Source organism: Numida meleagris, chromosome 1 (assembly GCF_002078875.1).
Source record: "Numida meleagris isolate 19003 breed g44 Domestic line chromosome 1, NumMel1.0, whole genome shotgun sequence".
NCBI classification, from domain to species: Eukaryota; Metazoa; Chordata; class Aves; order Galliformes; family Numididae; genus Numida; species Numida meleagris.
The window spans coordinates 34,789,549-34,804,186 of NC_034409.1; the positions used below are offsets into that span (position 1 = coordinate 34,789,549).

At 41.6% G+C, this 14,638-nt stretch overlaps 2 protein-coding genes across 2 annotated transcripts; both read right to left on the bottom strand.

The window, feature by feature from the left end:
- Positions 687 to 2,631, bottom strand: LLPH (LLP homolog, long-term synaptic facilitation). Its single transcript, XM_021385099.1, has 3 exons — positions 2,479 to 2,631; positions 2,218 to 2,401; positions 687 to 911 (listed from the first exon to the last, which is right to left on the bottom strand). The coding sequence occupies exons 2-3, from the start codon at positions 2,396 to 2,398 to the stop codon at positions 748 to 750; spliced, it is 345 nt and encodes a 114-aa protein (XP_021240774.1). The 5' UTR covers positions 2,399 to 2,401; positions 2,479 to 2,631; the 3' UTR covers positions 687 to 747.
- On the bottom strand, positions 3,046 to 11,932 carry TMBIM4 (transmembrane BAX inhibitor motif containing 4). Its single transcript, XM_021385098.1, has 7 exons — positions 11,664 to 11,932; positions 10,125 to 10,233; positions 7,792 to 7,897; positions 6,202 to 6,235; positions 5,298 to 5,415; positions 4,474 to 4,519; positions 3,046 to 3,905 (listed from the first exon to the last, which is right to left on the bottom strand). The coding sequence occupies exons 1-7, from the start codon at positions 11,887 to 11,889 to the stop codon at positions 3,699 to 3,701; spliced, it is 846 nt and encodes a 281-aa protein (XP_021240773.1). The 5' UTR covers positions 11,890 to 11,932; the 3' UTR covers positions 3,046 to 3,698.

Below are 14,638 nucleotides of genomic sequence, written 5' to 3' on the forward strand. Positions count from 1 at the left end.
TTTTCCCCTAGCACTTAGTAAAAATAATTTAAAAACCAGCAAAAGCACTGGTTTTCCAGAAAATCTACGTTATCTGTCAGGTTTGAGATGTTCTTAGTGGAACAAATGCAGTTTTGAAGAACCATTACGCAGCCCCTACAATATGTCAGGTGAACGAAGTAGTGAAAAACTTCATTTCAACAGCCTTCTCTTAGGTCATGCTGACACTTTTTGAGTTTTACTCACAGAAAGAAAAGCTCCTGAAGCTGGGGTGTTGATTTCAGGGTGTAATCTCTTAAATTACACGTTATGTGCTCGTTTTCATTAACTACCAGTTGTTCAAGGCAACACAGATAAGCAAGACAAAAGTCATTTTACAGAAGAACTTAGAGGATACAGTATGTTTACAGAATCCTTTGGTAAAATTTACTAATAGAAGAGTTACATTGACAAAGTACAGGATCACTTACCTAGCATCCACAAAATAAAAGATGAACAGCCCCCTCTCCACCCTCCCTCCCCCAAAGAAAATTGATGAGCAGACATTTGGTGCGTTCAAAGGCACTCAGCTTGCTTTTTTTGCTGCTTCTGAACTTTGGCAGACACCAATTTGATATTGCTTTCATGATTTGCTGGCCTAGCAGTCTCTTCAATGGTTCGCATAGCACAGTAAATCGTACGCGGTGGTCAAGCACAAAAATACCATGTTGCTGGTATAGCATATTTATTTTGAAAAGTAAAATATTCACAATCTCACAAAATTTGAGTCTACCAGGCTAGGCCCTTGGCTAGCTTTGATTTTTTCTTTCCTTTTAAGCGCTGCGCCTTAAGCTTCTTTCTCTGCCTGGAATTCATCCATATTGGGTACTGTCCATGCTGGTCTAGGAGGGTTTTTTTATTTCTTTTATTATCTAAGTCCATTTTGCAGTCATCTGAAAAAGAAAGGCATTTATAGTCAGTAAAACACATGAAAAACTTCACAGAAGCTATTTTATTACTAGATTCACAAACACGATGAGATCTCTATACACAACAGTATTTGTACAGAATGAGCCAAAGGCTTCATACACTGAGAGTGCTTTCCAAACCAATACAAATTCAACAGCTGATAGTAAATCTGAAGAATTTCTCCTAAAGGCCCGTGCCTGGGCAAAGCACCTTATTCTTCAGTCTGCTTTCTGTTCTAATTTCTAATACTGTGTCTAAAAACACTGTGTGTGGTCTCCACCATAAGCTGCAAGGAAACCACTGGCTTACTACAACATATGTACAATGAAACACTTTTTAATATAATGCTTAAGATCCAAGGAAGTTCTACAAAATTAAATTGAGTGGCAGATGACAGATAAAAAGGTGGCTATCTTGGTGAGACAACCAGGTTACAAGGGGAACACCTTGTTAAGCACAGATTTGAACAGCTCTATGCTATTTACTTTCAAACTGGGCTCCAAACCTTCTATGTACAATAAAAGCTTTATCACTGAGCTTTAACTGAGTAGAAGACGACTGTTTATGTTGTGTTTGTTTAACGATGGAAAACAAAGTTCATGAGGAAAATGCCAACACACTGCTACAGCAGTTGTAGCATGCTGACAGACCACACGGATCTGCACTGCAGAGCTGTGCTCAGAAGCCCTAAAGCTGGGACGTGAACACGTGTAGCCTGCAAAAACTCAGCACAGGGGCCTACTGTTTGCAAAGGATGGGCACGCAAAAAGGTCCCAGTTGCAAAGACTTCTCGAGACATCAAGGAAACACAAGGTCTTCATAACAGTGTGGTTTTCCAATTGTCACAAGAGTGCTGGTCTGTCCCACACCAAAGATCCAGATGCTGCGAGCAACAGCTAGAACATGGAGGGGAGAAAAGTTTTGGCAGACCTGGAGAATGCAGAAACAGGCCATGAGAACTGCTACTGCTTGTCAGTTCAGAGGTGAAGCATCGCTTTTTTTTTCCCTAGTTACAACACGTAAAAGAAAGAATCCATAGCACCAAGCAGTACACCAACGTGGCAACATCCAGTTTGTGCCACATAGGCTGGTAGAAAAAGGGACTGCAGCTTTGGAAAGATGTCTAACTACTGCCCAGCATGTAAAACCTTAGTTCCTGCTTCCTGTTACCGAGCCCACCCGAGGAGCCGACGTGCAGCCAGCGCTCCTCCATGCAGCTCACGCCGCGAGGTAGGCGGGCAGGGGGCGGGGAAGCAGGCGGGGACGCCGCACGCCCCAGGCCCGACTCACCCTGCTTCTCCAGGGCTTCCTTGGCGGGCAGCACGGTCGCCACCTCCTTGACCTCCTCCATGACGACGTCCGCGCCGACCCGCAGGATGCTCTTCAGCCTCTCCAGCTCCTTGGGCGCGTTCTTCTTCCTCTTCTCCGCCCGCATCTTCCTCTTCCATTTGCTCCTCAGGCTCTTGGCCATGTCCTGAGGAAGAAAGAAGCGGGGAGCGGTGAGGCTGACACCCCGAGGGTGCCGCTAAGGCCCCGCGCCCCACAACTCACCACCGCCACGCACGACCCTCGCGGTACCGCTCTCGCCGTCTGCGCAGGCGCGGAAGCGGAGTCACGTGATGCGGAAGTCCCGCCTCCCCGCTGGTTCTACCGTAAGTCTCCGAGTGCGTTGGCTGCGGGAAAAAAAAAAAAACCACGGGCTCCAGCTCAAGGAAAACGGTCAGGATTTTATTTGGGCTACTTCCACACATTTCTTAATTTGTAAGACAGAAAAATCATCACACTCGCTCGAACAAGTTGTAGCTGTACTTAGCCATACTCTTAGCAAAGTTCCAGCATGGAAAGCACCCGCTGTTCTTGCTTCTGGTAGGAAATGGAATGCTTCTTAGGTATCAAGGGTGCCTTTCTGCTAACACCGCACGGCCAGGTCAGCCACGGGATAACAATGCTTCAACGCTGAGCAAGAAGGAAGAAAGGGCCTCAAAGCTGTTACGCTGCCAGCTGCTCCAGGATTCCAGCAGCTCTGCACGCAGCCCGAGTGCTGCTGCCCCTCCCCAGCTGGGAAGAAGCAGCCTGGCAGCACAGCTTATGCCTTCCATCCATGCTCAGCTGCAAGAATTGACTGAAGATTTTCTGATTTTTTATTGAGAGACCATTAACCTTAACACACACAAGAATCCATCTTCAAATGATTTTCCAAAACACCAAAAGATAGGCAATAAATCATCCTTAATGAATGAAGAACATTCTCTTGAAGCAACCTCACAATCTCCCAGCTCACGTAAGAGCTCATGCTAAGAGCAGAACCTCCCTCTCACAGACAGCATTCCATTTTACCAAACCAAGACTAGAAGAAATTTTAACTTAGTAAAACATTGCACAAGCATTACTTCAGACTGCCTTTACACTGCCTTACACTGCCCATCACAGAGGAAACATTTCCAGCAGCTACGGAATTGCAATCTGAGACTTTCTGAGAGCTTGCTCTCAAGCAATCAGAAATTGGCAAACATTTTAATCATGGATTACATCGAGTGCAAATTAAGTAAATAAAAAACGGAGTGGAATTGGATACACCATGTCAGCTGAACAAAATACATATTCTAGAGAACTTCAGTTAGACTGAGAGCTTCCCCCTCTTCTCAAAGGAGGGATGAGTACTCACGTAATGAAAGAGTAATAAAGACTCAAGTCTCTAAAAGATGAGAGTGCACAGTTTGTAGATCATCCAAGCCAACGCTATTTAGGTACTTCAACCACATCCCTGTTTATTACTTTTTATTAAACGCCTCCAGTAAACGCAGCAGGTTGAGGAACAGATTGATAATGTCCAGGTAGAGGTTGATTGCAGCCAGTATGTACTCTTCAGGGGATAACTTGTGCATCAGCACGTGAGTGTCATAAATAATAAATCCACAGAAGAGAAGTGCTCCGGCAGCTGCAAACACCAGCTCCATTATTTCACTACGGAAAAACAGCTGGAGGCAAATGAAACAAAAAAAAGTAAATTTCATTTTCTTTTTAATATTAAAATTTTGCATCAAGATATGCTACACTTGAAACGTGGATACATACTGTCCTTTTACTGTTATGCACATGCACAAATAGGGTAGTAAAATGACATTTCAATGTTCTTACGTCATACAGCTCCCAGTCATACAATCTCTTTAACTAAGTGAAAAGTGTCTTCTCATAAGAGAAAGCAAACTGTTCACCAGAACAGTAACAACAAAGACAACTTAAAAAAAAATAGTCCAATTAAGATTCATCTCTCCTTCCCCTTTCCTGAAAGAGGTTGTGCATCTCGACTGCCAACACTTTGTCTATCAGCTCAACCACCACTTTTATATTAGCAAGACCAGAATCCAACAGAAATCTGAATTAGAAATGAATAGTTAAAAGATCACCAGCATAATCTACAACGGTAATGGATCTGTCTGGGAAATTTTTTCACAAAGGTATTTTTAAAATATTTTAGTTATAGTAGAAGTTAGTACAGGATTTAAGTGAAACAATATTTTTAACCTTGAACATAAGGTGTCTTACCATTAAGAAGCATGAGAAGATTAAAATCCACAAGCAAGCAAAGAGCCTGAAAAAAAAATTGATCTGTGAGCAATAACAATACCTTTTATTTTAAATTTTACTTAAAGTCTCTTCCAGTAATTAAAAGGAGCTTGTAAGTAAGAGGGAAATCAACTTTTAACACGGGCAGGTAGCGACAGGACAAGGGGGAATGGTTTTAAACTAAAAGAAGGGAGATTTAGATTAGACCTTAGCGGGAAATTTTTCACTTCGAGTGGTGAGGCGCTGGCACAGGCTGCCCAGAGGAGCTGTGGGTGCCCCATCCCTGGAGGTGTTCAAGGCCAGGTTGCATGGTGCCCTGAGCGGCCTGAGCTGGTGGGTGACAGCTCCGCCTACTGCAGGGAGTTGGAGCTGGGTGGGCTTTAAAGTCTCTTCCAACTCAAGCCATTCTATGATTCTTCTCCCATAAAACCTCCTTACAACATATTTGGTAAGTAAATGTCCATTATTCATAAATGCCAACAGTTCATTGGCATTAGCAGTAGAAGTCTGTTTTATAGAACTCTCAAAGTTATCTCCTAAATTTACTGTTAAATTTGAAACAGCTCCATTCTGTCTTGGTGAAAAATACAGCTAAGCTGGTTTTCTAGTTACAAGAATCATAATCACGGTAAGTGTGCTATGCTAAAAAAATAATTCTTCAAGAGAACAGAGCTGAATAAAATGAATAAATTGAGATGATCAACACCCTCACCATTCTCTTTTACAGGTTAGCTTCTACTGACTTGTATTCTTTATTTAACCTGCAAAGCTTTAAAAAAGATGTCATTGATAAGATAACATACCCTGCTCCAAATTTGCTGAAGTCTCTCTTTGACTGCAAGGTATACGCAGTCAATCCAAGAAATACAGCAGTCGTAAGAATGAAGGCTTGCAAGACGATGGATACATCATAGAAACTCACTATAAACCAAAAAAAAGCCAACTGTCATTTAGAGAACGCTACCCCATGGATTTGCTATATGTTGAGCAAGTACTTAATTTTTTTGTGTGTGATCATTTACATTTCTGTGAGCAAAACATGTAAATTATGCCTGAACTTGTCTTTGCACTTCAAGATCGTGATCATATGATTCACAGACCCTTACGCAAGTTATGACAGTTAGAGCAAAGCTGCAGCTTCTTAAACGGAGATAACAGATCTTCCATACAAAAGAAAGGATAATAAAAATAATTATTTTGTGCCTTGATGAGTGAGATCTTAAGTAAAAGGCTAGCTGAATTTTTCATTATATTTAAACAAACAGACTACAAAACAGTGCTCCAAAAAAACTTTTAAGCTTTATGATAAGGGAGCGGGAGGGGAAAGATAAGAAGCAGGTGGAGCCTTTTTCTTCCTGCCTTCCTTTTTTAAGTACATTTCCACACATTACGTTCTTTCTCTTTTCACTAGCAGATCAGCTCTGCTGAGAGATGCCTTATGGGAAAGAGCACTGCTAGCTGTTCCAAAAGAATGGATGGAAGTTTATTCAAGTTTAAACAGCTTCAGTCCTGGGCCAGAATCCCGTTTCCTCTTCTGATTCCCAGGTTTTTACTGGACTTATATCATCATCATTTGAAATTTTTAACCACCTTAATATCTCATTTAGGAATCTCACATGACAGTTAGTATAACATAATGGAGTCCTTTTTCCAGTTTATTTAAGGAATTTATTTAAGGAATCAGAGAATAGGATGGCTGTCGTTTACCTGTAATGGCAACTGTAAATGCTTCCAGCAGGGTCTACAAAAAGGAAAAACAAAAAATTACAAGAGTAAAATAAATCAACAACAGCAGTTGCATGGAGACTTCACACGCAGTAAGTTCTATTCTGCTACAGAATCCCAATATGCGTAACACTAGCCCTCCATTTCTCCTGTTAAATTTTTATATATGATAAAATATATGTTTACTTTTCAACAAGAAAATTACAGTTGTACCATCTTATTATTCTGGAAGTTGTTATGATATATAACAAGAATGAAATATAAACTGAAAATGAATGTGTGAAAGCAATTGTAGAAAACTGCCATACAGGTTTTCTATTCAGAGCACACAGCATTCTTACCACAATCCTTACAAACTGTTCAAGAGGGCTAGAAGATTTCTCAGAGCTGCTATTAGAAATTAACTGCTTCCAGCTTTCTGCATACTTTTCAGTATTCAAAATACTTCCATCGAACACTCTCAATATCTTACAAGACAGCTTAGTGTCAAGTTTTTCCTCTCCTCTCTCATCAAGCTTACTTAAAATCAAATGTGTTACTGATGCCTGGACTAAAGACTAGTATGACCCCTGAATTTTCCTACGAGGTAATTTCAATTTAAGTTCATTACAAGAAAATAAGAGAAAGTATCTATGGCACGAACCAAGAGAGCAGAAACAATCGCACATTTAACTCAATTTATCACATGCAATTTTTAACCTTCCTGCCCCTACACACTATCCTACTTCAACTGCCATGCCACAAACTGCCACACCGCATTTCCTGAAGCTATTACAACACTCCCTGTTACAGCTGCAACCATTTAGTCTTTTGGTTATTTTTTTAATAGGAAAAAAAACCATTTTACTCTCCAGAAAGAGCTCAGACCTCAGGAAGAACACACACCTGTTATAACTAAACCCACCTATATACTTACACAGCAAACCTATCTTCCCATTGTACGGCAGGCAAAATTTAGGCAGCTTCTAAAGCATCAAATTCTGATGGTGCTGCTGTAACTTCTTTTCAGCAGACTGATTTCCTACATAGTCCAAGATGTTCAAGAGCAACAGTCAGCCTGCATCTAACATCTGCTGGCAGGAGACTGAAATTTGAGGATAGCTTTGTTTGACTTGCTTGTGTTGGTTAAGAATTTAGCATTAACACATATAGCCGGCTGTATTTGCTCCTCTGCTGGAAGCTGTTCATTAAACAAATGAGGCAAGCTTTCTTCTTTCCTACGGAGAGGTTTCTTAGAAACTGATATCAACAGAACAAGGAGAGTGGCAAGATAAATACAGATATATAAACACACAAACACATGTAGACAAAAATAAATCTTGTTCATCTGATTTCAAACTCTAACTCTCCTCCTGAAAAAAAAATAGTATCCTCCAATTCAGGTTTCTTCTACCTAAGAACAACCTATGAATATAATCTCCAAAAAATACCCTATATATTCATAAAGGTCTGAGTTGTATTTCAAGGAATACATGAAAAATAAATAAGCCACCGCTAGCTTGATACAAGGAGTTCATCTGGATGGAAGATATTCTGTGGACTATTAACAATTGAATTTATACAAATACTTACAAATCCAAAAAGCAGGTATAAGTTAACAGGGTGCTGGTGTCTGCAGAGGGCTAGTGCAAAGATTATAGCCAAACATCCAAACGCAGATATCAAAAGCAAGGCAGGCCTGTGAAGTGCCACATGAAAAGGTCATCAAAATTATAATACCCATTTGACTACAAATCAGTTTATATAAAACCAACGTCTTAAGTAATCATCTAGATAGATACTGCTCTGTAGATTCAAAGTATAGTGAATCTTAAAACTGTTATAAAACACATAAACATAGAAAATCAGTTATAAATGGCTGAATGGCTGGCACACCGGAAGGCTGTGCTGCCATTCAGTGAGACCTGGACAGACTGGAGAGCTGGGCAGAGAGGAACCAGATGAGGTTTAACAAGAGCAAGTGTAGAGTCTTGCACCTAGGGAGGAATAGCTACATGCACCAGTACAGGTTGGGGGATGACCTGCTGGAGAGGAGCTCTGCAGAGAGGGACCTGAGGGTCCTGGTGGATGACAGGTTGGCCATGAGCCAGCAGTGTGCTCTGGTAGCCAAGAAGGCCAATGGCATCCAGGGGTGCACTAAAGAGCACGGCCAGCAAGTCAGGGGAGGTGATCCTCCCCCCCTACTCTGCCCTTGTTAGGTCTCACCTGGAGTATTGTTTCCAGTTCTGGGCTCCCTGGTACAAAAAAGACAGGGGTCTCCTGGAAAGAGCCCAGCAGAGGGCCACAAAGATGACAAAGGGCCTGGAGCATCTCCCTTATGAGGAAAGGCTGAGCGACCTGAGTCTGCTCAGCCTTGAGAAAAGACGACTCAGAGGGGATCTGATTAATGTTTATAAATATATAAATATTATAAATATAATTTATATAGTATATTTATAATTTTATATAAATGTATATAAATGAGCACAAATATTTATAATATTTGTATTATATATAATATTTATAAACATTAACGTTTATAAATATCTAAGGTGCAGGTGGCAAAGGGACGAGGCCAGACTCTTTTCAGCAGTGCGTGGCGATAGGACAAGGGGAAACGGCCACAAACTGAAGCACAGGAAGCTCAGCACAAATGTGCGTAACAACTTCTTCAAAATGAGGGTGACGGAGCACTGGAATGGGCTGCCCAGAGAGGTTGTGGACTCTCTTTCTCTGGAGATATTCAAGATCCGCCTGGATGCCTGCCTGTGCAACCTGATCTAGGGAGCCTGCTTTGGCAGGGGGGTTGGATTCAGTGATCTCTAGAGGGCCCTTCCAGCCCCTACAATTCTGTGATTTTGTGAAATGGTACAGCTACAAGTAAAGACCCTTTTCTCACACCGTACATTGCCCAGGAACCAATCACCTACACGAAGAGAAAATCCATCTGAACTTGAGTACTATTTTCAAAGTACACATAGTATTTTGCCTATTCAGAATATCACATCCAGAGGGAATTGTGCTATGTTTTAAATCTTTTTTTCATAAGCACCTGAATGCAACAAACATGGGCACTAACTGTACCAAAGAAAATCAGTACTGCCCAGTAAATATTGCCATTATTAAGTCATTCAAAAAGCCCTCCAAGCAAAAACTAGACTAAAATCAAACACAAAAGCACAATGGTTCTAAATGACCAGAACAAATTTTTAAGAAGCAGATTTAATTATAAAACTAGTTTTACGACATCTACTGCGAACAAGATAGCTTATACAGAAACTCATATAGTGTTTGATCCTCCTTTTATATTAGGGTAATAAAGTGAAAATAAATGCAAAATTTGCAAGTGCACTCCGGAGAAAACTGAAACTGGACTCAGTGGTCTCCTCCATTCCCCAGCTGCTCTTCTCCCCTACTGTTCACTGCAGTTTGGTTCTGAGACTTAGTTTTTCTCAGGGAAATCTGAGAGGCAAGAGAAGCAAATCCACAGAATTTAGAGAAGGCTAATTTTCAGGAAAAAAAAACAACAAACCAACAAAGAGAAGATGGGGGAAGGAGGGAGAAGAGTAAGAAATGACCCAGCTTTCTGGAACAGATGCATATGAACAACTGCATTCCAAACAGGAAACGTCAGTAACTCAGATGTTCTGCAACTGGTACTGTAAATAAGTACTCATACTGTAAACATTAAAATAAAAACTATTACTAAAGTGTTGATTAAAATATACTTTAATAACTATAACACATTTTAATAGTAAACTATAGAGAAAAATATCAGAGAAGAAAAATGATTTCCTAATCAGGTGACAAAGTTTCTATTACAGAACCAAAACACAGTGCATGATTAGAAATACACTTTTCCAGAGCAACTATACAAGCTATACTTAACACAGTGATAAACAGTGCCATTTCATTATAGTGCTTACCTTTCATGAACAAATGCCTGTACTCCAGTGGAGTACAGAAAAATTGCAGATGTGACTGTGGTCAAGAGAACCTGAATAGATAGAATGCAGTAGACTTTTCGTAGAAATGCTAGAATAAAGAAAATAAAAATTAAATCAATTTTCAGTTACACTTCAAAAGCCCAATACAAAGTCAGACAGAAATTTTCTGTTTGAAATGAACCATCAGAAACTCTTTATTCAGTGAAAAAGCACAGAACAAAATGGTAATAAGCCATTTTTCCTTAAGACTTCGATACAGTAGTCCAACCAAATTACACTTTTTCTTGCACAGGAGTAAATAAACAATGATGACAAAACAAATAAATATTTAGGAGGAATTCACTTCAGACTGTTTCAAGAAGTGCACCTAACCTCACAAAGAAATGACTAAAAGTATGCATTCTTCATCACGTTACTGCTATCTAATGGACCTAAATGAAGACAGATTAGCTTGGATGTTATGTGGAGACAGAAAGAGCAATGTATTTTTTTTCAAGGCTTTTCTTTTTTTTCAGTAAAATCTATTTTATTGACCTTTTGCTATGTTAGATATCATTTATCATCATTTGCAACTTGCATTGTACTGGGTGAATCCCTACAGATACAAGCTGCTAAAAGAAATTCCTCAAGTAAGCTAACAGGCTTCATAATTCTTGAGAGAGTGGTTCAAGACACTATGATACGGTACGTCACACAGATCTCCCTGTTGTGAATGGAAGGAGATCAAATCCATTAGGTAAAACGCTCTGCGAGGAAGAATAAGCTTCCAGTGAGAAGCAGTCAGTCTTTAATAACACAGTTTAAACAAGTGTAAGACCACATGCTAAGAGAAACTGAGTTAAGTTTGGCAGCGCTACCTGCCAGATGGAACAGTTAAAGAGCTTTGTGAGGCACAAGGGAGGGGAACCCCACTTTGTTGCAGCAGAACAAGCCCAGGAGCAGCCCGCTGGCCAGCACAGCCTTCTCCCCACGTTACAAAATGCATCGGCAGCTTTGCTAATGGTGGTATCTCCTTCATATTTTCGCTTTCACTTCCAAACAAGACAAAACTGTACTTTTACAGAAAGAGATCTCCTGTTTGTCAGGAATGGCTAATAAAAAATCCACAGCATGCAGCTGGTTTTGCTTTAAGGTGTATCCAACAACAGATTACAGCCAGAATTACCAATGAAGATATCTTCTACCACGTAGTGTGTTCAAGACCTGCATGTTAGCAGCAAAGCAGTACTCCACGGCCACTGATATGACCTCCATGAACCCAAAGGCTGACGCTGAGGGACAATATTCTGATACTTCTCAGAAGACATTAAACCTCCCCCCCACCCAATCTCCGGATAAGCTACTGTCATCACCGATGTTAACATTTATACGCGTAAAAGCAAAAGCATTTCATTTCTGCTTCAAAAGGCCCAGCCCAGCAGGGGTTAACAGGAACCGGGGGGACCCAGGGGAGGAGGCAGCAGCGCTTCCCGGCGCTGGCTGCGGGCAGCCGGGGGCCCTCACCCACCCCGGCCCTACCCATGCGGATATGGACGCTAGCCGAGGCCACGTTGCTGCCATAATTGAAGTCATCCTCGATGGAGCTCCGCGGGTAGCGCTGCTCCGCCGCCATCGTCGCTGCCTCGGAGCACCCACCCCACTTCCGGGCTTCGCAGCGCCCCGCAGCGCTCCCAGCCGAACGGCCGAGCGCCTTGATGACGGCAGCCGCCTGCCCGCGGCCGCTGGGGGGCGGTGCCGTCTCCATCACTCCCGGCTGAGGCGGGCGGTGGCCGTTGGCCGCCCTCAACGGCCGCGTCGCTCCGGCCTTTCTAGAATAGCCCAGTTCCAAAATACCTCACAGAAGAGACTTTGGGCACTTGTGTTCATTGACTCTGCAGCCTGTAGCTTACATAAATGCTTCACGCAAAGTAGAATTTTATTAGGCTTCCTCCTAGTTATACGATGTATCCCTCAAAGTAAACTGACTTTGACTCAATAGAGCACAAGGATGTTGGACATCTCTCACATGTTACTGAGGATTTTGCACAATCCGCCTCTGTACGTGTGGAACTGCCCCAACAAAGTTACCCAAGGTGGTAATTCCCATTTAGGAATCCACGAAAGATAAGAGTTTGGGCTGTGGGACAGAAAGGGTAAAATGGTATTTTTTGACTTGTGAATGTTATCAAAGCGTTCCAAGAAACTGAAGAGAGAGACGCTTTAGAAATGCATGTAATAGATTTGACTAAAATAAAGTGCTTTTAAAAATTGGAACATCGTGGCCTCTACTGTGCTCAGATCCTCAAGGGACAAGTAAATAAATTATATGATTCTGTGATGAAATAAGTTTGAGCAAAGTTCTTCTGCTGAGCTGACCTCAGATACTAAGTTGCAGATACAAAAAATATGAACATTACTTTATAATCTGGGAAGTATTTATGGTTTTCATAATGTCCTTTTGCATTTTTAATTGCTGTAGTGTAGAATCTGCCAGCTTTAATCCTGAATTTGGAGATTTATGCATTGTTTGCATTGCTGAATAGCAACTTTTTTGAAATAATTATGCTGTCTGCTCTCTTGTGACTGCCTTTGCTTTTCCAGCATTTTCTCAGTGCTGGATATTATCGGCCAGTGAAGTCAGTGCTCCCTGGTGCAAGTCCCCACAGGAGCCATCACCTGCTGGACACTGGCTGTCACCTGCAGCTGCATGGTCAGTTCACAGGCAGTGAGAAAGCTGTGAGGAACATGGCCTTGGATGTGTTCATGCAGCTAGACACTTAGGTGCTGCAGGTCTGAACACTTTGCAGAATGCAAGAGGTTCTAAGTAGATCTATTTCATGGGGGCTTTATTTTGTTGTCTCAGGTTTTCGAGTTGGTAAGGAAAATGGGATCATTATTAGTGTTGCTCCCAAGCCTAATTAAGCAGTAGTAAACTAAAGTGAGCTGAGAATCGCTAAAGTGCTAAGATATTGAGGAACTCTTTTCCTTTTCTTCAATAAAAAAATGAACTTTTGCTGACAAGGTTGTGATGGAGTTCAATGGAGCTGCAGTTCCCCCTTTTGATCTGAGAGGCTCGTTATTCCCTGCTTCTGTGAATTAAAAGGTCTTTTCCTTCTGTATTTAGATAGCAAAGAATATTTGCCTTTCAATATCTTGAGTAACTACTACAGGCAGCATGCTTTTGTAAGGCTGGAAAAAGGTGCCTCTTTATAATGAAGTTGGAAACCGCTGTGCACTAGCTAACTCTTAACAATAATTACTATTTGGAAGTCTCATGAAAATGATAGATGGTCTCAGTACTGCACGAAGAACAGAAAATTTCAGAGTATCACAGTGGAAAGGACTTGAGCAAATTTGCAGTTAGTTTGGGCCTAGTGGAGACTAAAGGAGAGACATAGTAGTCTTTAAGTACTTTATAAATGGCCATAAAAGGGTTGCAATTCTCCAGCTGTGGTGAAAGTATCAAACAGGAGGCAATGTGGCTTAAACTGCAGTAAGGAAGATCCAGCATGAAAAGTGGAGAATTTTTTTAAGAGTAATCAGAATAAGGCTGTAAAATAGCCTGGCATTTAGGCACAGGCCAGGAGAGAGAAGGTTGCAGAAAACTGACACGTGCACCTTTCCACTTTTGCACACCAGCTTTCTGTGTGGAAGATATTAGTCTGATGTAAGCCACCAAGAAGCAGCAATGGGCTTATTCAGATAGGCAAGAGACAAAGCAGCAAATGATTCACTGATGATACAGTTTGCCAGGGTTGTCACAGATGGCAGGGGAAAATTACTTACATCTGCAGTACTGATAAATGCTGCAATTTTCATCCCAAAGAGAGCATCGTTCTTGACTTAAGATCCTTCTGCTGCTTGCAGGCACATGCACAATGCACTGCGCGGTGAGCGGTGCTTTGGAGTGGCTGTCCTGAACTCAGTTTAATAACACTGAGCCTCTGCCTGCTGAATGCCTTCAATGTTTTTGCAATTTTCCATTCCTCACTTGGGAAAGTATACCTAATAAAATGCTAAATATGCCTTTTAAAAAGCAGAGTATGCTTTACATTGTCTTTCTTTTCTGTATTTGATATTTCCATAAACATACCCCCATCACAGTATTTTTATTTGAAACCATGGCAGTCCCACACTGACTTGCTTAGGACTGGCTGGACACTTCCATTCTGTGTGCATGCAGGGGTGAAAGAGCTTTCTGTTCTCCAGACTCTTGTGTGAACTCCTGTGCGAGGAAAGGAAGCTCTTTCTCATTAGAGCCCTGGTTAAGGACCATGGACTCCTCAGTGCCTTTTGCCTGTTGTACATAATCAGTGGCTCTGCTGGAAAAATTCCATCTGGTGCTCAGAGGTACTTGGGAAAGGTACCTGGAACATTGCCAGGATTCTGCTTCTATCCAGAGGTTTGGTTTTAAGCAATTGTTCCAGAGCCCCTTTGCTGTGGCTTCGAGCAGTGTTCCCAGAGTGACCCCCCTCAGCATCACTTTGCTATACATCCGTGCATCTTCACATAAT

What these genes read in the sequence shown, in the direction of transcription:
- LLPH (XM_021385099.1), bottom strand. Translation starts at nt 2,398, where the DNA reads ATGGCCAAGAGCCTGAGGAGCAAATGGAAGAGGAAGATGCGGGCGGAG. An exon ending in GGAAGCCCTGGAGAAGCAGG is followed by an intron (nt 912 to 2,217) that starts GTGAGTCGGGCC and finishes TTTCTTTTTCAG; the next exon opens with ATGACTGCAAAATGGACTTA.
- TMBIM4 (XM_021385098.1), bottom strand. Translation starts at nt 11,889, where the DNA reads ATGGAGACGGCACCGCCCCCCAGCGGCCGCGGGCAGGCGGCTGCCGTC. An exon ending in ATTTACAGTTGCCATTACAG is followed by an intron (nt 5,416 to 6,201) that starts GTAAACGACAGC and finishes TTTGGTTTATAG; the next exon opens with TGAGTTTCTATGATGTATCC. An exon ending in TCTTCTCATGCTTCTTAATG is followed by an intron (nt 3,906 to 4,473) that starts GTAAGACACCTT and finishes ATTTGCCTCCAG; the next exon opens with CTGTTTTTCCGTAGTGAAAT.